The sequence below is a fragment of the Eurosta solidaginis genome, chromosome 5, assembly GCF_040869045.1.
Source record: "Eurosta solidaginis isolate ZX-2024a chromosome 5, ASM4086904v1, whole genome shotgun sequence".
Classification (NCBI taxonomy): Eukaryota; Metazoa; Arthropoda; class Insecta; order Diptera; family Tephritidae; genus Eurosta; species Eurosta solidaginis.
The window spans coordinates 272,058,786-272,085,757 of NC_090323.1; the positions used below are offsets into that span (position 1 = coordinate 272,058,786).

At 37.3% G+C, this 26,972-nt stretch overlaps 1 protein-coding gene across 29 annotated transcripts in view; it reads left to right on the forward strand.

The window, feature by feature from the left end:
• The window catches only part of LOC137253550 (cytosol aminopeptidase-like), an 81,052-nt gene that overhangs the window by 53,395 nt on the left and 685 nt on the right, over positions 1–26,972 (forward strand). For 21 of the 29 annotated variants that reach the window (XM_067790704.1, XM_067790702.1, XM_067790701.1 and 18 more), the window contains 4 exons: positions 819–980; positions 24,334–24,411; positions 25,379–26,413; positions 26,498–26,962. In XM_067790704.1, the coding sequence (XP_067646805.1) occupies positions 819–980; positions 24,334–24,411; positions 25,379–26,413; positions 26,498–26,962 (1,740 nt within the window). Of the gene's footprint in view, positions 1–818; positions 981–12,814; positions 13,023–13,142; positions 13,339–13,415; positions 21,260–24,333; positions 24,412–25,270; positions 25,290–25,352; positions 26,414–26,497; positions 26,963–26,972 lie in introns of those variants that run through there. The other 8 variants (XM_067790722.1, XM_067790717.1, XM_067790715.1 and 5 more) reach the window with 8 other exon arrangements.

Consider the following 26,972-nt stretch of genomic DNA (forward strand, 5'->3'; position numbering starts at 1 on the left):
CACATATGGTTGCCTGAAAAAATCATGCAGATCAGCCGTATATATAGCAACCGATTGTTCAGATAAGAATCTTTTCGTAATTCCTACCCCATTTTAACAGCTAGAAATTTAAAATTTAACCAAATCCTTACGTATAGGGCAAACATTTTCTTATGAAAAAATTGTATAGATCGGTTGTATATATTGTTTATACCCCATGCAACCCGATTGTTCAAATAAGGAGTTTTTCGTGATTTCTGCCCCATTTTAACAGCTAGAAGCTTCAAATTTTCATCATATACTTACGTTTACGTCATATATTTTTCAGATAAGTGATTCAGGCCATAGCTTTGATGTAAGTACGTACATCTGCACTATATATTATATATTTAATATATATATATATATATATATATATATTATAAAGCTGATTATTAGGATATTACGAATGGGATAAGTTTATTGTTCAGCTCCATTCATGAAACGTATGCAGTCTAATTTTAATGAAGTCCCGTCCTTTCTTGCTTGAATTTAAAAAACCAAAAATTCTTATATTATAATGCAAACAAAAAGAGTTTTATTGTTTCTCCTATGCATTTTCTATTATGCATCTTCTTCAGGGAGTCTGGTATATTTGACAAAAAACCTTGAGCCTATGATCCTTCGCAGCCGATAAGTCAGGCATTTCAAGTTCCACCATTGTAAGGATATATCCATAGCGTAGCAAAATAAATGCAGGGCTGATGTGGAATCATGTACATTTGATATATATAAATATAGGGCTTCTGATTTGAATAAATATGTTTCGCTTTTATATAAATACTTTTAAATACTTTCAGGCCTATGACAGCCGTCAGCTAATGGTTACTTTATTTGTCTGTTTATGGGGAGCACGTCTCTCCGGATACCTGCTGTATCGGATAATTAAATTGGGACGCGATAAGCAGTTTGAGGACACGCGGCGCAACATCATCAGATATGCTGTTTTCTGGACATTTCAGGTGAGAACTCTAAAAGCTTTAAACTAAACATACGTACTATGCACTTATATGCAAAAACTATAAAACTTTGCGTGCGTGCACACCGTTATTGCTGTTTTTCTTATTTAACCTTCACCAAACTTAAGTTTCCGCATTCGATTTAAAGTTTCATGCGCAAGTTAATTTTAACTAAATAAAATGTTAGGCAAATTGTAAGTTTGATTGAAAAGCGGTTTCCAGGCTACATTTAAATGCGATTATATGGAAGTTGAGCACACAAACATGGGTATACGATATTGAGTGTATGTACATTTCAGAAACGATCAAAAATTAACTAGATTGACAGTTATCGATAGGAAATAAAGGTTAATACGCCCCTTTTGCACCTTTTTGTATAGCTACCCCATAATAGTGTTCGTTTACCAAACCGAATGTCCTGCTTTCAAATCCCGGGAAAAGCAAGATCAAACTCTTTAGAAAAAGTTTATCTAAATACCCTAAGGGTATTTTTGCCATGAAAAACTTATCAAAATTTTAAGGTGAGTTAAGCCTCAATAGTCTGCTATGAGACTTCAATGACCGTCTGATTTAGTAATTTTTGCATATCTTTTGCCAAGTTCGAGACACATAAGAGACCGCAAAACTGTACTTGTAACCTAGGGAAAATTATAAACTCACTTCAGATTTAATTAGTAGTTTTTTGTATTAAGGACAGTAATCTGATGCCTAGATTTTATGAATGCGTATATGGGTTAATTTGCTTTATAGACGCCGTTCGAAGTCGTCGTACAAAATTTCCCAGATCCCTTTGCGCCAATTTGTAATAAAATATAAACAAATTAGTGCAAATTGGAAGGGAAGCTCGGACTCAATCTCCTCGGAGGTATTTCCTGCCCTGCATTTCCATTTTTGTCTAATGGGAGAATTATTATTGTTTAAATGTAAAAAAGAAAGCAAAGCGTTTTTAGAGATATATCGTCATATCTGCTTTAAAATGCTTTAAGTCCACACTAGAGACTCTCTAAGTAACTTTAGTTACGTGACCGTTATTTCATCTCATGAGGCATCACAACGGACCTTCACGTTGTCCAAGTGAGCTTCCCCTAGCAGGGCAACTACCACCTTACATTATAAAACGTTGGGAGGAAGATTTTCGCAAATCATGGTGGAAGAAAAGCAAGTATTTAACTGACAATATCTCTGAAAGCTACTGAAAAAAACTTCTTAGCCTAAAAATATATCGCGGTGAGTCCAAAAAATATTCCTTTATATGATGGAAAATTTAAAGAGAAAGTGCCTTCCAACGTTTGTTTAGCTCTTTGATGGGCATATAATATCGGGTTGACAGCCAATGCAGAGAATACGGACATAGTTTGTTTACTAAGACTATAAGGTCCCAAATCAGATCAGGCCCAAGTTAGGAGGGATGAACCTGCAGGTGAAACCTTGCAGAAAATATCTACGAATCATTCTAGACAGAAAGTTGTCTTGGAAGCTCAACGTGGAGGAGAGAGTGGAGAAGGCCTCGATGGAACTTTATGCATGTAAAAGTACGCTGGGGTGTACGTGGGGGTTATCGCCCCTGTTTCTCATTGGGTATTTACAGCAAAAAAAGAATCTTTCTCAAAAAATTAGAGGAGGTATGCAAGCTATCGATGCTTAGCGTTACGGAAGCCCTGAAAACAACCCAGACGGCTGCACTGTATACCGTTTTCCACATTCCACCTGTAGACCTGGAGGCAAAGAACATAGCCTTAACAACTGCAACGAGGCTCAGTGCCTCGGGGCAGCTTGAGCGCAGACCATACGCCATAGTAGTATCGCGTAATCAATTACAGGACGAACAGACTACCAGGTTACGTATCTATCATTTGAAGGGGCTCTTAAACAAACAATGGTTATGGATGGTTGGCGCAAAGTTGTCCAAATGGCGGGCTAGCCATTATTGAAAGAAAATAGCCGCGTCAACTTTTATATTGACAGCCAATCAGCAATAAAGGCAATTAGATCGCATAGCACAGCATCTGAAAGTATGTTTGAGTGTAAGCGATTCCTGGAAAGAATCGGGACAGGGAAAATCATACATATATATTGGGTCCCAGGGCATATGGGAATAGATGGGAATAAAACATCGGATGAACTAGATAAAAAGGGAGCATCCCTTGAAGCTTGCTCTATAGACGTACCAATTGGATTGGGCGAGATTAAGAGAAGGCGAGAGGTGCACACGATCGACAAAGCGGGGAACGCGTGGAGCCACGCTATGGGTAGGTCTTACAACCTTGCATTAACAAAGTTACTGCAATCTTTAAAATGAGAAGACTGTAGACTCATAACGCGTATTCTGACTGGACACTGCCTTCTGGCGTCACATGCCTTTAAAATATGCTTGGTCAGTGATAGCAGATGTGGAAAGTGCAGGTTGGAGGAGGAAACGATCGAGCTCGTTTTGTTCTCATGCGCTGCGCTTGCCAGGCTAAGACCCCTTTTAGCAATGATACAGCTGTCAGATGCAGAAAAAGCACGTGGCATAAGTTTTAGAAAGCTTCTAGTCCTTGTCAAGAGAACGGAATTATTTTATAACCTTGGTCCTGGTTTTTGATGGAATTTTTCAACTTGGTCGTTAAACAAACTTCTAGTAAGACTACGGACTCATTCAGTTTATGTGAGTTCCTCATGGACCGACCAGCTCAACTTAACCTAACCTCATGGAAAATTGGTGGTTCCCTATTTTTCCCGCCGACTCCGAAACAGATGAGTTTTCACGGAGCACTTTTTCTAATTGAAAAACTGTTTTCTAAATTTTTGATATTGCTCTGTACGTCACTTGAACCCAGGACGTTCGGCATGGTAGGCGGAGCACGCTGCCACCCCACAACGGTGGCCGCCGTCAGATCACAAAGAACAGTATTTATAATTTTGTTCATATTTATTTAAAAAAGTTACTTATACGACGTGGCGTCTGATAACATATAACATAACTCATCCAACTGTGGTAATATCTAAGGCAACGCTTACATTGCCACCGACAGGCCCAAAAAACTTAATCGGCCGATATTACCGTCCCAGCTCATGCTGAAAATGAATCCTATTTTAGGCTACCTTTCTTTTCTCCTCAGCAGTTGATCAAATATAATTTTCCGGAATTAGTTGTTAAATTGCATTTATTATTACGGTGGACAGCATTCGGCACTCGCTTGAAATGCACACATGCTCATTTGAATACATGTGTAAAATTTTGTCCGCCCAGCACGGCCGGTATCGGCCAAACAAAATCGATGGCAATATAATTGCAGCCCCAGGCTGACGGTAAAGTGCTCTCCAAAAGCTTTGCTAGGCGAGAAGCAATTTTTATACTCAGTTGAGCAGAGCTCACAGAGTATATTAACTTTGATTGGATAACGGTTGGTTGTACAGGTATAAAGGAATCGAGATAAATATAGACTTCCATATATCAAAATCATCAGTATCGAACAAAAATTTGATTGAGCGATGTCCGTCCGTCCGTCCGTCCGTCTGTCCGTTAACACGATAACTTGAGTAAATTTCGAGATATCTTGGTGAAATTTGGTATGTAGGTTCCTGGGCACTCATCTCAGATCGCTATTTAAAATGAACGATATCGGACTATAACCACGCCCACTTTTCACTTTTTCGATATCGAAAATTTCGAAAAATCGAAAAAATGCGATAATTCATTGCCAAAGACAGATAAGGCGATGAAACTTGGTAGGTGGGTTGACCTTATGACGCAGAATAGAAAATTAGTAATTTTGGACAATGGGCGTGGCACCGCCTACTTTTAAAAGAAGGTAATTTAAAAGTTTTGCAAGCTGTAATTTGGCAGTTGTTGTTGTTGTTGTAGCAATGCTCGCCCCACCTAATAGCCGCGACCGATCACAAATTGTCATCAATATCCTCTAACGGGAGTCCAAGGAAACTTGCCGTTTCAACACGGGTGGACCATAAGGAAAGGGGTGTTAGAGGCGTAGTTTCCACATTACAATTAAAGAGATGGTTGGTGTCATGTGGGGACACATTGCAAGCAGGGCATACATTTGGTATGTCGGGGTTGATTCTGGATAGGTAAGAGTTTAACCTGTTACAGTATCCAGAACGAAGTTGAGCAAGAGTGACACGCGTTTCCCTGGGGAGTATGCGTTCCTCTTCTGCGAATTCTGGATATTTTTCTTCAAGTACTGGATTCACCGGGCAATTCCCGACATAAAGGTCCGACGCCTGTCTATGGAGTTCACCAAGGACCTGCTTGTGTTTTTCCGCTTCATACGGCTGGGTTCTCAGGTGCCGTATTTCCTCAAAATGCTTACGGAGATGACTCCTTAGGCCCCTAGGCGGTGCTGGTTCGTCAATCAGATGTCTGTTGGGATGCCCAGGTTTCTGGGTATTCAACAGAAACTGTTTGGTCAGCATCTCATTTCTCTCCCTGATGGGGAGTATTCTCGCCTCATTATGCATATGCTGTTCTGGGGACATAAGAAGACAGCCCGTGGCGATTCTGAGAGCAGTATTTTGGCAGGCCTCTAGTTTCTTCCAGTGGGTGGTTTTTAGGCTTGGCGATCATATGGGTGACGCGTAGCACGTAATCGGCTGGCTAATTGCTTTGTATGTGGTCAAGAGCGTTTCTTTATCTTTTCCCCAGGTACTGCCAGCAAGGGATTTGAGGATTTTATTACGGCTCTGAATTCTTGGAACAATAGCGGTTGCGTGCGCACCAAAATGTAGATCCTGATCAAACGCCACACCCAAGATTTTGGGGTGTAGGACAGTCGGTAGCGTAGTGCCATCGACGTGGATGTTCAATATGGTCGACATTTGGGGCGTCCATGTTGTAAATAAGGTCGCGGAAGATTTAGTCGGTGACAATGCCAGGTTTCGCGAGGCGAAAAAACTGGAGAGATCAGGGAGATAGCCGTTTATTTTATTGCATAGCTCATCGATCTTTGGGCCTGGGCCTGTGGCCATTATTGTGCAGTCATCGGCGTAGGAAACGATTGTGAATCCTTCCGGTGGTGAAGGTAGCTTAGATATGTAGAAATTAAACAAAAGCGGGGATAGGACACCACCCTGTGGCACCTCTTGTTTAATTCTCCTTTGTTTTGATGTTTCGTTTCTGAATTGCACCGATGCCTGCCGACCACCCAGATAATTTGCGGTCCACCTTTTAAGACATGGGGAAAGGGTAGACCCTTCCAGGTCTTGCAGTAGCGAGACATGGTTGACCGTATCAAAAGCTTTTGATAGGTGTAACGCTACGAGTACTGTTCTATGGTGGGGATATTGATTCAAACCGCAATTTATCTGGGTGCTAATGACATTTAGCGCGGAGGTAGTGCTATGGAGTTTTCTGAAGCCATGCTGATGAGGGGCTAGCTGCAAATGTGCTTGGAAATAAGGGAGCAAAATGGCTTCAAGCGTCTTTGCCACTGGCGATAGGAGAGATATCGGACGATGTGACTCACCTGCGTTAGCTGGTTTCCCAGGCTTTAGTAGCGGGACCACCTTGGCCATTTCCCATTTCTCGGGTATGACAAAGGTGGAAAGAGACAGGTTGAAGACATGCGCTAAATATTTGAAACCCTCTTTCCCTAGGTTTTTAAGCAACGGCATGGCTATGCCGTCTAGGCCCACTGCTTTGGATGGTTTAGCGCGACCAATGGCGTCCTCAATCTCTCTAGCGGTGATGGTAATTGGTGACGCGCTGAGTTTGTGTTTATGTGCGTGTCTATTGGCTCTCCGTCTATCTTTGTCGACCGTAGGATGCATTATATATTGTCGGCAGAAAGCGCTCGCGCATTTTTTCGCATCCGACAGCACCTTATCACCAAAGGCGATGGAAACTTTGTCTTTGTGCTTAGTCGGATTCGATAGGGACTTTACGGTGGACCAAAGTTTACCTACACCGGTAGAGAGGTTACAACCTCTTAGGTGCTCTTCCCATTTCGCCCGCTTGTGTTCGTCCACAAGCAATCTGATGCGTTGGTTTATATCCCTTATTTGGGGGTCGCCTGGATCAAGCTGTCTTATAAGGTCGCGTTCCCTCGCTAAGCTCGCGGCCTCCGCCGGGAAGTGGGGCCGGATTTCGGGAATTCTCCCGGCGGGAATGAAATATGCAGAGGCGGATTCAATGACCTTACGGAAGGCACGCTCCCCTTGGCGGGCATCAGTCGGGATAGGGAGGGCAGCAAAGCTGCTGTCTGTTGCAGATTTATATTCTTCCCACTTTCCTTTTTTGAAGTTTATGAAAGTGCGTTTTTCGGTGACGATGAAGTCGGCGGTACGCTCGAACGAAATAAGTATGGGCAGGTGGTCGGATGCCAATGTTACCATCGGCTGCCAGTTGACGCAGTTTACGAGTTCTGCGCTCACGATTGAGATATCTGGCGAGCTATGACAGCTTCCTACCATACGTGTGGGGGCGTCTCCGTTTATTGTGTAGAACGTCGTTTCGTCTATTTGATCCGCCAACATCTCACCCCTACTGTCCGCCCGCAAGTTTGAATGCCATAGGTCGTGATGAGCATTGGAATCGCCTAAGATAATGCGATTGTTGCCAGTGAGTAAGGCCTCGATATTAGGCCGGTATCCACTGGGGCAACAGGTGACAGGAGGGATGTAGATGTTGATGATTTCTAGATTTGCATCGCCTGACCGGACAGATAGGCCTTGATGTTCTAAGACATTGTCACTGCGGTCGATGCCAGGATCAAATATATGATATTGCACAGAGTGGTGTATAATAAACGCGAGGCCGCCTCCATTTCCGCTCTCGCGGTCTTTCCTGTGGACATTATAACCAGAGCAGGTCTGCAATGCAGATCTTGCTGTGAGTTTAGTCTCTTGAATCCCAGCAATGCGGATGTTGTGCCGCTTCATGAAATCGACTATCTCCGTAATCTTCCCAGTTAGTCCATTACAGTTGAACTGCAGAATTCTGAAGTGCATGAGGGGTGACGCCGCCACTCTAGGGGTAAGTGAGGGGTGACTACGCCTAGGTTGTGGAAGGCCAGGACGCAATTGCTGTTGTGGCCTTGGGACTGGGCGCCCTTGGGCAAGCATTGGGGTACCCGGATGATTTGGGTTTGCGACCTGGCAACATGGCGCGATGAAACCCGTCGAGGGGTTGCCGTCGCGGAGACCAGAACATCTAGGAAAGTGGCACCACCCAAGGCAGGAGCTGCATTGAGCGGATGTCGCAAACCTATATATTCTGTGCTGGCAGACGGTGCAAACGGAGGCAGGGACTAAGAGTCTGTTTCCCTGACCTGCACGATTGCTGCCAGAAAAGAGGGGGGGGGGGGAGAAGAAGACGGGGGCAGGGGCTGATGCTCAGCATTGCTACCAGCTCTACTACGAAGGTAGTAGTTATGAGTGGTATCAGCTGTTGTGGCTTGCTGAGCAGCGAAGCTGCTGGAAGGTAGTGGGGGTACGCTTAGGCGTAGACTACGGGACGCCCTTGGACGTGAGCAGCAAGGAGCCACAAAAGATTTATAAAAGTTACGTGGACGTCGGGTTTTGGGATCAAGCCCAGAACAACCTGTCCGATGCAACCATCCCTTCCACGAGACACACTGAACAGAGTATGACCGTCCTAAAAAGATTCTTTTCTGGCAAATGCAGCAAAACCATTTCTCAGGACCGGGGTCAGGAGACGGACACGGATTGGGTTCGATACCTTCCCGGAGTAAGAGAATATGTAGCAGTCCTGCTGCAAGGAGCTGCTGGGAGGATGACAATTTGTGGGAGGGACGAAACAAATTAAATGGGGTCACACTGAAATGACAGTCCTTGGTCGGGAAAAATCCCGAGTCGCTCCGGTACATAGAACCGACTGCCTTGGGAAGCGGTAATTTGGCAGTCGTTGAAGATATCATGATGAAATTTGGCAGAAACGTTACTCCTATTACTATATGTTTGCTTAATAAAAATTAGCAAAATCGGAGAACGACCACGCCCACTTAAAAATTTTTTTTTTGTTTTAAGTCAAAATTTAACAAAAAATTCAATATCTTTACAGTATATAAGTAAATTATGTCAACATTCGACTCCAGTAATGATATTGTGCAAAAAAATACAAAAATAAAAGAAAATTTCAAAATGGGCGTGGCTCCGCCCTTTTTCATTTAATTTGTCTAGAATACTTTTAATGCCATAAGTCGAACAAAAATTTACCAATCCTTGTGAAATTTGGTAGGGGCTTAGATTCTAGGACGATAACTGTTTTCTGTGAAAAAGGGCGAAATCGCCCATATGATACCCATATCGTACAAACAAATTCTAGAGTCGCCCCTGGTCCACCTTTATGGCGATATCTCGACAAGGCGTCCACCTAAAAAACTAAGGCCCACGCGCTTTTAAAATACTCATTAACACCTTTCATTTGATACCCATATCGTACAAACAAATTCTAGATTCCGCCCTGGTCCACCTTTATGACGATATCCCTAAATGGCGTCCACCCATAGATCTATGGCCTACTACCTCTTAAAATACTCTTTAATACCTTCCATTTGAAACACATATGTCATACAAACACATTCCAGGGTTACCCTAGGTTCATTTTCCTACATTGTGATTTTCCCTTATTTTGTCTCCATAGCTCTCAGCTGAGTATGTAATGTTCGGTTACACCCGAACTTAGCCTTCCTTACTTGTTTTATATATACTTTACAATTTATATAGGTAACATTTGCCTTAGCTTTCTGTATTTATATTTAAGAAACGATTTTCGCTTCCACTTTGTCGTCGCCTGATAAGGACTGCGTCGGATAGAACTTCATACTTTAACTTTAACAATTCCATAGTAAACTCATAGCCTCAACGATTTTGTCTCCAATGTTTTTCGATATATTATAGGCATCGGTTAGTCCTACTTAATAATGGTCAAAAAAAGTTCTTGATGACGCCATCTTCCCGATATAGTTTAGCTGCCCCTTTATTTTTATTTTTCAGTATTTTGGTTATTGGTATTTTTATACTCAGTTGAGCAGAGCTCACAGAGTATATTAAGTTTGATTGGATAACGGTTGGTTGTACATATATAAAGGAATCGAGATAGATATAGACTTCCATATATCAAAATAATCAGGATTGAAAAAAAATTTGATTGAGCCATGTCCGTCCGTCCGTCCGTCCGTCCGTCTGTCCGTTAACACGATAACTTGAGTAAATTTTGAGGTATCTTGATGAAATTTGGTATGTAGATTCCTGAGCACTCATCTCAGATCGCTGTATAAAATGAACGATATCGGACTATAACGAAAATTACGAAAAATGAAAAAAATGACATAATTCTATACCAAATACGAAAAAAGGGATGAAACATGGTAAGGTAATTGGATTGTTTTATTGACGCGAAATATAACTTTAGAAAAAACTTTATAAAATGGTTGTGACACCTACCATATTAAGTAGAAGAAAATGAAAAGTTCTGCAGGGCGAAATAAAAAACCCTTAAAATCTTGGCAGGTACTACATATATAATTAAATTAGCGGTATCCAAAAGATGATGTTCTGGGTCACCCTGGTCCACATTTTGGTCGATATCTCGAAAACGCCTTCACATATACAACTACCACCACTCCCTTTTAAAACCCTCATTAATAACTTTAATTTGATACCCATATCGTACAAACACATTCTAGAGTCACCCCTGGTCCACCTTTATGGCGATATTTCGAAACGGCATCCACATATAGAACTAAGGATTACTCCCTTTTAAAATACTCATTAACACCTTTCATTTGATACCCATATCGTACAAACGCATTCTAGAGTCAACCCTGATCCACCTTTATGGCTATATCCCTAAATGGCGTCCACCTATGGAACTATGGCCCACTCCCTCATAAAATACTCTTTTATGCCTTTCATTTGATACACATGTCACACAAACACATTCCAGGGTTCATTTTCCTACATGGTTATTTTCCCTTACGTTGTCACCATAGCTCTCAACTGAGTATGTAATGTTCGGTTACACCCGAACTTAACCTTCCTTACTTGTTTGTCATACATTTTAGAAAATCAATTTCACGCATTTTTGCAGTCATATCATGGGAAGTTGCCGCGGTACCGAGAGCCTCTAAACGTACTCTCCTCTCTACTACTGAAATACAACCAAAGGTGAAAGAAAGAGCTTTTCGGTAAAGTTTTTCACATTTACAATATAGCCTCTTGGCCAATTCCGTTACTCAGCAATCTGTTCAAACTTTTGTCATATTTTCTCGGGTTGTGGGAATGCTCAACTTTTTTGAAACAGTTTGTCCCCGTACGGAGAGCGTTTTTTTTTTTTTTGGGAAAGCCTTAAATTTGTAATGCAGACTCCATCGAAGACGCGATAAAAGCTGATCACTTTGCTTTTCACACAAAACTAATGCTGCTCATAGTTGTACAAGATAAATTTGTGTTTAATGTTCAAAATAACTAAAAACTAGCTTAAATGAAAGCTGACAACTCCAACAAATTTATGAAGTGCTTGCGAACTCCACACATTTGCAATACATTTTGAAACTTTTTGAGTAAAGTTTCCATTAATGAGTTTTTTTCGTTCTCTCGACCTCTGTCGTGTTATACGATCCCTGATCTAAATCCATTTTTGAAATAGCAATAGCTCTGAAAAGGTGAATTGAATAAATAAGATATGCAAGCCAGTGATCCATAATCTATTGTGCAATTAAGAAGAGTGTCATATTTATGTAAAATTTTAAGATTGTAGTTGTTTCCACGGTTTCCAATACAAAATGTGATTAAGGCATAGCACATATGATGAATAGGAGACCTTGTGAATTGTCTACATAATTTTTACATATAAATATTTTCAGATCGCGGGATCGAATCGAAAAAATAAATATTTTCATGTATTCATACTTTTCGTTTGAGTGAAAGTGGGTCTCATTGTGAATTCATACAAGTAAAAAATCTTTCTATTTCTCCAATGCATGTCAAGTAATTGCTGACAGGGAGAACGGATGTCGCGAATGGCCAGAGAATGGAAGAAAGGTTTGTTTTTTGCTCGCGGTTAATAAATTAAAGTGCCATGAATTGTCCATTCTTGTTTCAAGCGAACTTTTATTTTAAATGAGTCTACAGAAGATGAGACTACAAATTAATATTGATTTTTAAAATCTAGTTAGTAGAGAAAATATTAGCAGCATATTAAGCAAAGATTTTAAAATATGTAAATAATGCAATATATGTACCAGCCTTCTACAAAAATGTTTGAAAAACACTATTGAGTAAATGATTTAAACAATCGAACATCGATTGAACAGGTGATCAAGGCTGCTTACTATTGTGAACGTTTTTTTCAAACATTCGCCACTTGTATGAATTCACAATGGCTAAAACAAAGACTCGAAAAATATTTAAAAAAACTTGAATATTTCGTTTTAAAAATTTTGGTAGCTGCTGGTTCTCTCACTATTTTGAGTGTTGGCGATATAACTCTTTTAAGCGAATGACAATAATTATTCACATACAAATTACGCTCAAATAACAAAATTAGGCCCAGTTGCAGAACGGCAAGTTATCTTTTTAACTCAGAGTTAATTTGAAAAATTTGTGATGTCATGTTAACTCTGAGTTATATATATAACTTTCCGTTCTACAAGTGGGCCTTAGAAAATTTTTAGCAATTGAAACCTTTTTGTAGCATTCCACGTTCTTTAACCAAACAATTTAACAAAGAGTACATCTTACGCAGTTATTCAATGACACTTTATTCAGAATATTTTCGTCTTCTAGCGAGCTCAAATATGTATGCAATCCTATTTGATTTCCAGATAACCAACCTGGAATTGTTGCACGGAATTATTTGTAATTAACTCTTTTTCTAGGCCGTTTGGGTCTATCTGGTTTCCTTGCCCGTGATAATTATCAATTCGCCACGCCATTCACAGCCACACGCTCCAAAAACAATGACAACATTGGACTCTACTGGTACAGGAATGTTCATTGTGGGATTGTTGGCAGAAACGTATGCGGATCTGCAAAAGTTTTCGTTTCGGCAGGATCCAGGAAACCAAGGGAAGTTTTGCAACGATGGTGAGTATGTTGAATGGTTTTATAATTGAATTAGACGGCTTTGTCCAAATAAATACATTTTATAAACACAAGTCAGGACATGAGCATAGAATTTACGTTTTTTTGTAATTTTTTGATTAGGTCTGTGGAGACTGTCGCGTCATCCAAATTATTTTGGAGAAGTTGTCATTTGGTGGGGCATCTTTGCCATTTCTTTAAATGTCATCTCTGGCCATGAATGGGTCGCTATTGCTTCCCCCATCTTTACCACCCTTATAATACTCTTCCTCTCGGGCATACCCTTGCGTGAACGCTCAGCCGATGAAAAATACAGAGAGTGAGTACACTTTTAAACAATACAATTTGTTTATTACCTTTTTTCAATAAATTTTGTATTGCTTCTATGAAATATAGCCAACTGGAATATCGCAAATATAAAGCTTCAACATCACCACTAATACCAATACCACCATCCGTATATGTCGAAGTACCATGCGCTTTGAAGTTCATATTATGCTGTGAATTTCCAATTTATGATACGATGCGCATTCAAAAGGACATTAGCCCGTACTCATTGTCTATTGCACGTTCACACTCTCACATATAGCAATCAGTTGCCTACTCTGGTAGTGGGCAACAAGGTGCTGTAGGACATTCATTACAGCGGCATGGTACAGATTTGAACTCTGGGCATCGTGGTCAGTGCTATGGGGCAAATGGGGGCGATGCGGAAAGTCATCACAACTGTGGTGGAACTTGTAGAACTACACATATTAAATCCAATCCATATCAAAGTGAGTCCGGATATGGTGGATACACTGGTTATAATGCAAATAGTGCCGCAACTCAACAACGGCATGCCAACGTCCCTGCCCATAATACCATCGATGACGATGATGATACTGATGATGGTATTATTTATATGCCAGGATCGTCTTCGTCCGTAAAGCAACCACATTATTTTCATGCGCCTATGGTGAATGCAGCAGAAAGTAAGCAACGTATTGGACAATCGGATGGCGAGGAGCAAATAGAGCAGGAGCATGAAGAAGACTATGATGAGGATATACCGCCAATTGATTTAAATAAAGCGCCGAGCATTGAAAGCTTTGTGACGAAAGTCCAAACCGAAAAGGGCGTTGATGCTGATGGTGCGCCCTTTACCGTAACAACAATACTGTGATCTATCAGCGATCGGGGTTATAATCGGAGTGTGGATATTCATGTTAGTAGATTTATTATGTAATTCTGTTATTCAAGAGTTATTTCATATTTCGCATATATGTTTATTGGTGATATTCAAAATTATTTTGATATGCTGTGCAATGATGTGCCAAAAGGTTAAATTTTGTTTTAAAGGACATGCCTTTAAGGGTGCACTGAAATATATTTTCATAATTATTAAATCAAAAATTACTAATGGCCCATTCCATTTCAAAACACCCGGTCCGCGCAGGACATGATTTTTGATTTCGATGAAATTTTATTATGTTGTTCTTTGGTCAAAATAATGAAACACGTGCATTTTTTTTTTTTGCCTAAAAAAATTTTTTTTCGGATTTATCGGTAATTGAATTCCATAAAATGCAATCGGTATTTTATTTGCCTATTTTTTCAACTGTCAATAACTTTGTCATGCTTTTTTCTTTGAAATGTTCGTTATTATATTTACTTTAATATAACTTTATAAACAATAGCATATAGTTTAAAAAAATTTTTGTTTAGTATTTAGTAAAAATTTTTGACTTTTCAAAAATTTATTTCTCAAAAAAGGTTATTTTTTTGTTGTTTAAACTTTTTCTATATTGAGGCATATTTCAACTTGGCTAAATGCTATTCGCCAAAGCTTGTTGTTTTTGAGATATGAATTTTTGAATATTAAAAAATAACAACAAATGAATATTTTCAATAATAAATGTGATATTTTAATTAATTTTAAGCATTTGGCATTGATCCTTTTGTATGCTGATATGTAATTCATCAATATATGGCTAAAAAAAGATTAATATTCAAAAATTCATATTTCGAAAACAACGAGCGTTGGCCAATGGATATTTAGCCAAGTTGAAACATAAACTGCTCACTCGATATAGAAAAATTTTAAACAAAAAACAATAACCGCATTTTGAATTATTAATTTTTGAAAAAAAAAGTCATACATTTTTAATGACTACTAAAAAAATAATTTTTTTTTTAACTATATGCAGTTGTTTATAAATTTATATTAAATTAAAAGTAATAGCGAACATAGCGGGCACCGTGGTGTGATGGTAGCGTGCTCCGCCTACTACACCGTATGCCCTGGGTTCACACCCCGGGCAAAGCAACATCAAAATTTTAGAAATAAGGTTTTTCAATTAGAAGAAAATTTTTCTAAGCGGGGTCGCCCATCGGCAGTGTTTGGCAAGCGCTCCGGGTGTATTTCTGCCATGAAAAGCTCTCAGTGAAAACTCATCTGCCTTGCAGATGCCGTTCGGAGTCGGCATAAAACATGTAGGTCCCGTCTGGCCAATTTGTAGGGAAAATCAAGAGAAGCACGACGCAAATTGGAAGAGAAGCTCGGCCTTAGATCTCTTCGGAGGTTATCGCGCCTTACATTTATTTTATTTCTTAATAGCGAACATTTCGAAGAAAAAAGCATGGGAATCGGTTACTTTTTGACAAAGTTATTGACAGTTGAAAAAATAGGCAAATAAAATACCGATTGCATTTTATGGAATTCAATTGCCGATTAATCCGAAAAAAAAAATTTTTTAGGCAAAAAAAAAAAAAATACACGTGTTTTTCAAATATTGTTGGTCTGTGTTATTCGTACTGCGAAATGAACTAAAGAATGTCAATAATTATTGAACTTAGAACTTTGAGATGTACACTACGCTATGCTTGGATGCAAAATCGATTTGGGCTCTCATAACTGTCACATAACACAGTGTTACAAAAAGACAAAATTGAAAATATCTAGAAAGTGTGCCATTTTTCTTGTAGATCTTGAAGATCTGAGGATGGTAAGGTTAGATTGAACTGACCGGCCCATGACGACCTCACGTAGACTGAATGAGTCCGTAGTCTTACCAGAAGTTTATTTAACGACCAACTGAAAACCCCTATCAAAAACCAGGACCTATGTTATAAAATAACTCCGTCCTCTTGGCCAATATTAGAAGCTTCCTAGGACCTATTCCACTTGCTGCTTCTAATCTGGCAGATGCATTACTCCTAATAGCTGTAATCTTAGCCTGGCAAGTGCAGGGCACGAGCACTAAACGTGCTCGATCGATATCTCCTCCAACCCACACTTCCCACATATGCTATCACTGGCCAATACTAATATAAAGGCATGTGACGCCAGAAGGCAGTGTCCAGTCAGAATACCCGTCATGAGTTTACAGTCCTCTATTTTTAACGATAGAAGCAACTTTATTAGTCTAGGGCAGTAAGACCTACACATAATCTTCGATACTTTACAGCCCTGCGCTTGGAGCCACGCCTTTTCCGCTTGGTCGATCATGTGCGCCTCTCGCATTCCCTTAATCTAAGCCAATTGAGACATCTATATAGCAAGTTTCAAGGGATACGCCCTTTTTAGCTAGTTCATCCGCTTTTCATTCCCATCTATTCCCGTATGCCCTGGGACCCAATATAGATGTATGCTTTTCCGTGTCCCGATTCTTTCCAGGGATTGCTTTTGGATGCTGTGGTATTCGAGATATGTGCCTTTATTGCTGATTGGCTGTCAATATAAAGGTTAACACGGCTGCAGTTTAAGCTATTCTCTCCCAGTATTTCTACTACTTTGGTTACGGCTAATACTTCCGTTTGCAAAACGCTACAGTGATCTGGCGGCTTGTAGGATCTGTTTATTTCCGGATCAGCATAGTATACCGCAGAGCCTATTCCTTCCACTACTTTGGAATCATCGCCTCGTCCGCCATTTGAACACCCTTGCGCCAAAAATCCAAGAATGACTGCACATAAGATTTTAAATGACACCGAAGTTGAGAAATTCCGAAAATACATGAAAAAAATCAGTTCATTGGAAAAGTTTTCACAGTTATATTCTGTTTTCCTAGTTAATATATATATTGTTGGAAAGGTCTTCTTATAAGATCCGGAAATGCGGAACGGTTTATAACCAGCAAAGTTATAGCCTCGTAAGGGTTCAAAAGTACGAAAAGTCGGGTTTTTACCCGTAACTAACGGCTTTGGAGGTGTCCAGGGAAAATCCTGTTTGCAGTCATTCTTAGATCTTCAAGGTATCTTAGAAAAATGATATCATTTCCCAGGTATTTTTCTGGTGTCACACAGTGTAATTGGAGTGAGTTTTGTAGCGTAAGCAGTGACGCCAGATTGTGGGAAATTGCCTTTTTCCATATAACAAACATTGTGGCAAACCTGCCTACGTATGGAAAGCTCATCATATTGTAACTAAAAAATAATCAGCACTCTTACTTAACAATGCTGTATAATGATTCGGTGATTTTCATTCGTACTGTACTGCCCTCCATAGAAAAAAGGCAAAAGTATCAAAAGTGGAATAAGAGAAATATGGAGTGCGAGTTTAGTTTGTTTTAACTAAATAAATAGTTTTAGTTGGTACCTACACAACGTAAATTAAAGAATATGACCTATTAATTGAATTTATGGACAACATAATAATATAATTCTGGTACATAATTCTTCTCGGAGCCAGAAATTATAAGCGAACTGCCTTGTCTTGTAGATGTAAAATCAATAAAATGAAAAGAAATTTACTGACTTTTATTCCTTTTTTCATTGAATAGTTAGACTGAAACTGCTTTTATGCTTCGAAATCATTCTTACAGTAAAATTTTATTATTATGTTAAAGTATAATATTTATTTTATACTGCTTTATTGCCTTGGAAAACTGATTAAGTGCTTTTTGGTAAGGAAATTTAAGATATTAGAAATATAAAACAAATATTGTTTGTCTTGAAATTTGATTTTTTTATGATTAATTTTTAAGTTAATGAGTAAATTGGTCTCGCAGAAATATATTACCATCGAAATTCCTTAGGGGCAGCAAGTGAGCTTTACTGCCTTTTTGCTATGGGCGACAGTGTACTTTTTTATTTATTTATTTTTATTTTTATTTACACAATTTCACTAGATTAAGATGTTGGAAATTAGGAAATTTTTTTTATTTCTGTGGGTAATTTCACAGAGTTTGTCTGGTGGCACTGAGCATTAGTGTAGTCGTGCCATACGAACATGTCCTCGCGCCTCATTTGCAATGCCAATTGTGTTTGACAGATTTTGGTTTGAGGGGTGCGTGCAAGCTCAGTCCAATCGTTTGATCGTCATCAGAGCACATTTGGTGTATCTCTTTTAGATAAGTAAGCTTGTAAATATACATATGTATGATTGCATGAATGTATGTATGTATATGTATGCGTTATTTGTGTAAACTATAATTTTTAGAAATATGTTGCATTTTTAGAAAGCGTGTTGAAAATGCATAAATTTATATGTTTCGTAAATTTATACGATTAAATGAATACCCACATTAATAAAAACAAAATATTATAAATATGTAAATAACAGTATACTAATTATTTAACTGTAACAATATACTCTACAAATGTGCCTGTCATTTGTTGCACTCTTTCAAAGTCTATAAATTGTTATAAAATTAAAAATTATAATTAAAATTTTCCAGAAAATCTGAATATAAATACATATTTATTAACTAGATGTGTACATAAATATATATATTATATCTTTATATAAATGTATTCCTTGTGGAAAAAAAATCGGTTCTGTTTTTAACGCAATTGACCAATTTATTGTGTTTGGAGTTTTCCGGTAAAATTTAAGACCCCCATGAGATTAAAAGAAAAAGAAACGCGACATCAATATCAATATCATTATTGATGAAATAGTTTCTCAACTTTTTTTAATATTGGTATGAGACCTCCAAAGTTTTAGAGCTTCTAAAATCCAATAAGTTTTTGTTAAATTTATTTTTCGAAAGTGATTTTCTTTACGGAATAACGAAGTTAAGATAGTTTTAATCTTAGTTAATCTCTCACTGTTTTCGAAATATCCTAGCAAAACTCTTAAAATGCAATAAATATTATAATTCCAAACCGAATTTTTGGCAATAGAGATCTAGGCATATTTTTAACTAATTCATGTACTTTAGAATTTATTTTGGACTTTCCAACACATTTTGGGTGTTTACACCATGACAACATATCAAAAGAACCGACGAAAATGGGAATGTTTACTCCATCCAAATGCAATTTTATATGGAGCATTCCATGGTAGATACGGGAAAAATCATATGAATTTTTGTAGTTTTCGTTCCTTACTAAAGCCAAACCATAACATATTCAAACAAAGTAGGTACTCAGTTCATTAATATTATGTTGCTCATGCCAGCCTTTGAAAATATTCGTAAAATATGTGGAATATCCAAAATAAAAATGCATTTCACGGGACAGCTCTAGTCCACCGTGATTCTTGGCCAGATAACATTTCACTGAAATTATTAATGAAGTGAACAAAAAATGAAGGACGCACTTGTATCAAAGTTTATTGAAAAAAACCAAGTTGTTTGTAAGGATATAACCTATTTGTTTAACCTTTAATTTGTTTTAATACATCAATGTATGTAAATAGATAATCTGTCAAAGTTTGACTACTTTCCATGGAATGATCGATATATATTTGTAATTTCAGCAATCAGTTAACACAAATATTATCGCAAAAGCCCACCATCATAGCAAACACTTCAAACATATCTAATACCAAGCCCAATAACAGTTATAGCTTTGAACTTAAAGTACAACTAATCACATTTTCTTAAAGATAAAATCTATTTATACATATACGGTTAAACTAAACCATCTTTTATGCCATAAATAAAAGCCGATTGTTTATAATTTTAAAAAGCCTTTTTTCTGACTACAGCGTACGATTTCTTCTCGAACACAATCGAGAATTTCAAGACTCCAGAAATCATAAGCTCTAATTTTGACTAAACTATATTTGACTGGGTTCAACTGATATGAACTGCTGGCAGCAAAAATTAAAGTCAGAACTAACCAAGTAATATTGTCTTTTCATTTTTTAACGTCAAGAAAATTAAAAAAAAATCATGATTCTTCATGAGATGGGGACCGCTGAGACCTAAAAGAGTTTAAGAATTTGACTTTTTCAATTAAAACAGAAATTACTGTTGGTCCCGGTGGGCATTGTTAAAACTGCCTTGTGGTGGCCTAGTCCAAGCCGTATTATCTGAACACCACTTTCAACATAACTTGCATTGCAAATCCTTAAGATCAAAGTCGAAGCTTGAAAGAGTACCTGGACCTATGCCCACCTAGATTTTTTGATCGGGGCCCACCTAGGAAGTACTCTACAGTACCATCTAAATAAAATTAGCTAGGATCATCCGTAAAAGGTATTAAAAAACTGGAAGGCGCTTAATATTAAAAGGGAAGCCCTTGCTAGGTCCTTGGAAGGTGCATACATACATTAGACTACTTTAAAAAAATATCGACGTTAATTTTTAAATTGCACATTGCGGAGGGCCGCTATAAACAAATTCCGTTAAACTTTCAGTTGTTAATGCTCAGTTGAGTTGTACCTCATTTTGTTATTCCCTAAATATATGTGGGATAAAACAAATGTCTCCATAGAAAAAGTAACTATAAAATATTTATATAAATAATAAATAAAAAATAACTATGTAGATAAAAATGATAAAAATGATTAAATGTTGCTCGTAAAAAGTACCTAAGTACATTCTTAAGATAATGTCAAAACAACCTTAAAGAACTTAGTATTTTTTAAACTAAATTACTAATAAGTAATGCCATTTACTCGTACAGTATTTATTAGAATATTAGACAAAACACGACACATATTCTCACATACAGAAATAAAATACCGTAGATGTCACACAAACAAAATATAAATATTTAAATATTTATCTTATTATTATTAAGTAGATACCATTTTTGAAATTAAAATTGTATTCAGTCTCAATTTCGAATGCTGTGGAAACTTAATAAATATGTAAGTAAACAAATACTTGTCGGATGTGAAAGCTTTTTTTTTTTGATAAAAACATTATCAACAATTATTTATAAAATATTCTTAATAAAAATATTGCAAAAAGTAGTTTCAAATGTAATTATGAGCGTAAAAGCTTACCATCATCTGTATTTTAGTAAAATACAACATTAAGAATGAAATATACATACAAAGCTACCAAATTGTTATTAACTAATTACTTTCGTTTGTGTTTTATTTGTCTATTCGTTTTTACATAATGTTTTGAAAGATTTCATGAGCTCAAGCCCAGCTGCCAATTATTCTTAATCAGTTATTATTTTTTTAGTATAAACAAATCAGTTTTAGTCCGGCCCGTAATTTGGTTTCCCTACATTCAAGAAGCGGTCCCAACTTCCTTTTTTCACTTTCTATCCCATTCTGTTCTACTTAATCTTCCATTTTTGTTCTTATTAGTCTGTATACCTTAATGCACTTCCCACTCCCACTCTCACTCCTACTCCCAATGTCACTCCGACTTTCAGTGGATTTTTACTCGCTATCCCATTCCCTTCTATTTTATCCTCAATTTCCTTATAATATATAGAATATCTATACAAATTGTTGTATACCAGTTTAATACCGATTTCACACAGAAACTTAATCGAATCAAAATTTTGTTTAATAAAATAATTAAGTTTTCCTTTTCACATAGGGCCCTTGCTTCATTAAGCGAACATCTTTCAGCAGCCTCAAAAAAGAAATTACACTGTTACAAAAAATGGTTGAAATGGATAGCAGGCGTTTCCTCCTTAACTATGAAAACAATCAAACAAAAAATGTATGCCCAAATACTTATAGATGTAGCACCTAATCAAATATGTGCCTACTTTTGAAAAAGCCATATTATCTCTTGCTGCAAATGCAACGGAAATAAAATTTTGAATTTTTTGGTGTTTTTTTATTTTTCGTAAATTATTGACAATAATTAATTTTTGATTGTCATTTGTTACATTGACAATAAAATTCGGCAAAATATACTACATAGAGTTTTGACTCCATTAGGCATTCAATAAATCAATAATGAGCTAATTAGAAATTTGTATTTTGTATGTGTCTAAGCTTTGGTGATTCGACGGGCGAATAGTTTTTTTTTTGTTATTATATTATTTGTTATTTAAGTGGGCTGTATATTATTTTATTTATAGAGAGGTCGCTATGCGCCTTTTACACCTTGTATGTATTCATTGGGGGCGAGTACTGGGGGCTCCAAGGTATTGGCTGCGGGTTGAGCCACCTTGTTTTGCTTTAAAAACCCCGCTTTGGGATAAAAAATTTAAACTATGTCTTTAAAATATTTCACTAACCAGTTGAGAATTACAAGCAGAATCAATGGTTAATGAAACAAACGAAGGAAAAATGTTCATAGTTTAAGTCACTTAAACAGTATGGAAGATTGAGTTCAATAAGGGTTTCAATGTAGAAAACTTGACTAATTATTTAATTAATCCTCTGTGTGAAATAGGTATAAAGTATTATTGGCACCGTTCAGTTTTCCAAAATTTGTTACAGATAATATATAAAAAGATACATATATTCAAATATCAATAGTTTGTAGCCTAGCAGGCTCGGGCTTTTGTCAAATTAAATTAATATTGCCTGGGGGCGTGGCCGCGCTAACTTTTCCAAACTTCTTGTTCTTAACCATCCTTGAACGATAAAGAGGGAAGCAAAAAAATAATTATAGAAATCGGTGAAACTGTTTGTGATTATTAGTGAGACTGATACATAGAAATTCATTGTTATACATATGGGGTATTCCATCCCATTTCGACCAATTTTGAACCCGACCCCTTTAGAATTGGCTGAAAGTTTTTCTTCTTTTTCTAGCTTACGAAAGACGTTTTTCAGAATTTTTTCATCCAACTCAAAAAATGTTATAAATTTTTAAAAAAACACCGTTTTTGTTTTCAAAATGCTATAAATTTTTCAAAAATTGACCGTTTGGGATCTTTTTTTTTTAAATTTGTTTTTAAATGTACTTTTCGGAAAAAATACAATAAAATTTTTAAAGTTTTTTTTTAATTGATATTAGAGAAAAATTGTTAGTTTACAAACGGCGATGGTTACTAGGACATGTTTCTGAATTTCACTTCTTCATCAGCTAGCTTTTCGGGAGCTGAGCGTTGAACTCGAATCTCCAACATTCATATCAGTGCAAGCCTTTAGCTGCTAAGCCATATGAATGTTCCGTTGTTCGCTGTACAATTTTTTTTTTTTAATTTTTCAGTTTTTCGAAATTTTTCGAATTTCGCCATTTTTTTTTTTCTCATAAAAAACTTCAATCAATTCTGCAATCATCCCCACTAATCCCGGAGTGGGCCGATTTTTTTTATACTTTTTTTATTTAATTGAAAAAAAAAATACCGAAAATAAATTTTTTTTTTATCAATTTTATTTATATAACAAAAAAATGTAAGAAAATGATTTTTAAGTATTCTTTTCTTATTATGGTAATCTACGATTAAAATAACCAGGATTAATGACTGACACAGTAAACATGTAAGTTTTCTAAAAATAATACCATAATATATAAAGAAAAGAATACTTAAAAATCATTTTCTAACTTTTTTGTTATATAAATAAAATTGATAAAAAAATTTTTTTTTTTGAATTTTTTTTCAATAAAATAAAAAAAAAAAATATAAAAAAAATCGGCCCACTCCGGCATTAGTGGGGATGATTGCAGAATTGATTGAAGTTTTTTATGAGAAAATCGAAATTCGAAAAATCTCGAAAAACTGAAAAATTAAAAAAAAAAAACTTTAAAAATTTTTTCGTATTTTTTCCGAAAAGTACATTTAAACACAAATTTAAAAAAAAACGATCCCAAACGGTCAATTTTTGAAAAAGTTATAGCATTTTGAAAACAAAAACGGTGTTTTTTTTTAAATTCATTACTTTTTTTGAGTTGGATGAAAAAATTTGAAAAAATCTGAAAAACATCTTTCGTAAGCTAGAAAAAGAAGAAAAACTTTCAGCCAATTCTAAAGGGTCGGGTTCAAAATTGGTCGAAATGGGATGGAATACCCCATATGTATATAAATAAAGACTCGGAAGCAAAACGGTCAACAGGGCTATAGTTGACTTGCCTTTACTCGAGTTGTTATTATATTCACAGTACATCGCCCCGTCCAATAAACGCGACCCCTCGAAAGTGAGGAAACAAACTTTGAAATAGGGTTGGATGGTATTTGATTTAAAGTTGCATTTAGTCGAGTCGATATTTTAACTTTCTCCCTATTTCTGCAGGTAAATCCACTTGGTGATAGAGAAAGCTCCGTCCAAGTATACTCTGGGTACCTACAATGTTTCACTACCAATAAAGTGGTAAGTAATGGCGAAAAGTTATTTCTATTAAAATCTATAAAGAATATGAAAAACAGAATTTTTGTGGATATATTATATATAACTTTTGACCACCAGTAATTTTTTTACTCCGGGTAAAATGTAAAACAGGTGTCGACTGCTAATACGCTACCAAAAATATCGAGCGAGGTGTCAAACGACGCGTCTTTGCATCAGTATTAAGAAGACGGAAATTAAAAATTTTAACTCGTTTAAAAGATATTAACGAAAAACCGAAAAACGACCCACGGATCCCTCCAAAACCGGGTGTGGGATCCAAAGTATTTTTGCGCAGAACACTTTTCCGCATTGGCGGTCTTTGGCCGCGCTTATAAAAAATTACACTGGGTGGGTCCAACACCGGTTTGGAGACCAAAACTATATCCGCGCAAAACACTTATGTTCACAATTTTTTTTTGTGGTTACAACAACATTACAACAACCACATGCTAATCGCCAACTTAAACTGCAAATATCTTCGGACAGAGATACAACTTTTCTTTTCCGCCTTCGCATTATTGTTGTCGAGGCCAATGCGCGTCTTTTGACACCTCTCTCGATATTTTTGGTAGCGTATTAGCAGTCGACCCCTCAACTAGACTTTTCCCTTAGTCGGTAGTGAAACATTTTTCCACCACCATTAAAATTTAAGTGGTTGTGGTTCACTATGTCCAACTTTGGTCTCATGATGTTATGTAAAACTTTACTAGTCAGTAATCCGAAATATTTCCAATCGACTATACATGGAGAAAATTTAGAATATTTCAAACGTAAAATTTTCCAGCTCAAAATATAAATCAATCGAAAAATAAAAATAAATCGCGGCTATATTTAATAAGAACTAGTATTTTGTACAAACAGTAATAAGCGACATTTACTATATATATTATAGATACATTTTATTTTAATTTTTTTATAAGTAGTGCAGTAAAATATGTTTGCTCTAAAGCATACCAAGTCATTTGGCAACATTGTTAAAGTGACTCAGCGCAGTTTGCCGCCAGTTCGCACAGCTATATCGCCGGCTATAAATCAAATGTTACAGATCCAGCAAACTGAAATATGTGCCGATCCACCAACAAGAGGACTCATTTTGGGAGTATATTCTGACGAAGAGGATAGAAGTGATACCGGCATTTTAACACCATCCGGTTGGCGTTACAATGTTCAAAAGACCGCTGGGCGTATGTTGGAAGTATTACGTCTATCGGGGCCTATGCCAAAGCGAGGTGAAGTACGTCTTTTGTTTGCTATAGAACCAGAAAAGATTCCCTATTACTCTGCTGTGGCTTGCGTGGGCTTGGGCAAAGAATGTTTAGGATATAATTCGTATGAGGTGGTTGATGAGCAAAAGGAAGGTATACGGCGATCTGTGGCAAAAGCTTGCATGGAGTTGGCTCATCTTGATACCGACAGAATTGAAGTGGAAAGTTGTGGACACGCTGAATCTGCAGCAGAAGGTGCTGCACTGGGCATATGGGCTTATCAAGAACTAAGGGAGCCCAAAAATCGTATTCCTGTTCCCTCCATTAATTTGTACACACACAAAGATGAGGTATGTGACATTGAAGGCTGGCGTATAGGTTTGCAGAAAGCTGCTGCTCAAAATCTTACAAGACAACTACAGGAAATGGCCTCTAACTTGCTTACACCCACCGCATTCGCTCAAATTGTAGTTGAAGTCTTATGTAAGTCAGGCGTAAATGTAGAAGTGAAAGTTGAGGGTTGGGCAGAGTCTCAATCAATGCACTCGTTCTTGTCAGTGGGAAAAGCATCTTGTGAACCACCAATATTTTTAGAGCTGAGCTACTACGGTACTACATCTGAAGAACGACCTATAGTTTTAGTGGGTCAGGGCGTCACCTTTGACAGTGGTGGTCTTTGTGTTAAGGAATTGGAAGAGTTGTATCATATGCGTGGAGATATGACTGGGGCGGCGGTGGTAGTGGCTACATGTAGAGCTATAGCTGCTTTACGCCTACCGGTAAGTAGTAGTTGCATCTGTTGAATATATGTTATCATATTAGGCAACTTGATCTACATAAAACATATCCATGACAATTATTAGGTGAATATTCGAGGACTTATTCCACTTTGCGAAAACGCAATCGGTTGTAATTCGTTTCGTCCCGGGGACATAACAAAAGCCATGAATGGCAAGACAGTCAAAGTTCAAGGCACTGATCACGAGGATGTTCTGGTATTGGCGGATGCTCTATTATACGCACAAAATTTCTGTCCTAAATTTATTGTGGATATTGGAACCACTTCAGGAATGATGCGTAACGCTCTAGATGAAGCCGCTTGTGGTGTCTTCACAAACTCTGAGATTCTATGGCAGCAAATCAAGCACGCCAGTATGCATACCGGAGATCGAGTGTGGCGTTTTCCATTATGGGAATATTATACGAAAAACGTTACAAGTGGCGGTTCCACTGATGTGCAAAACTATGGAGCAGGACGAGGGGGACGTCCGTGCAAGGCCGCAGCTTTCCTGCGGGAGTTCGTTCCATGTGGTCAATGGATACATATCGTAAGTAAAA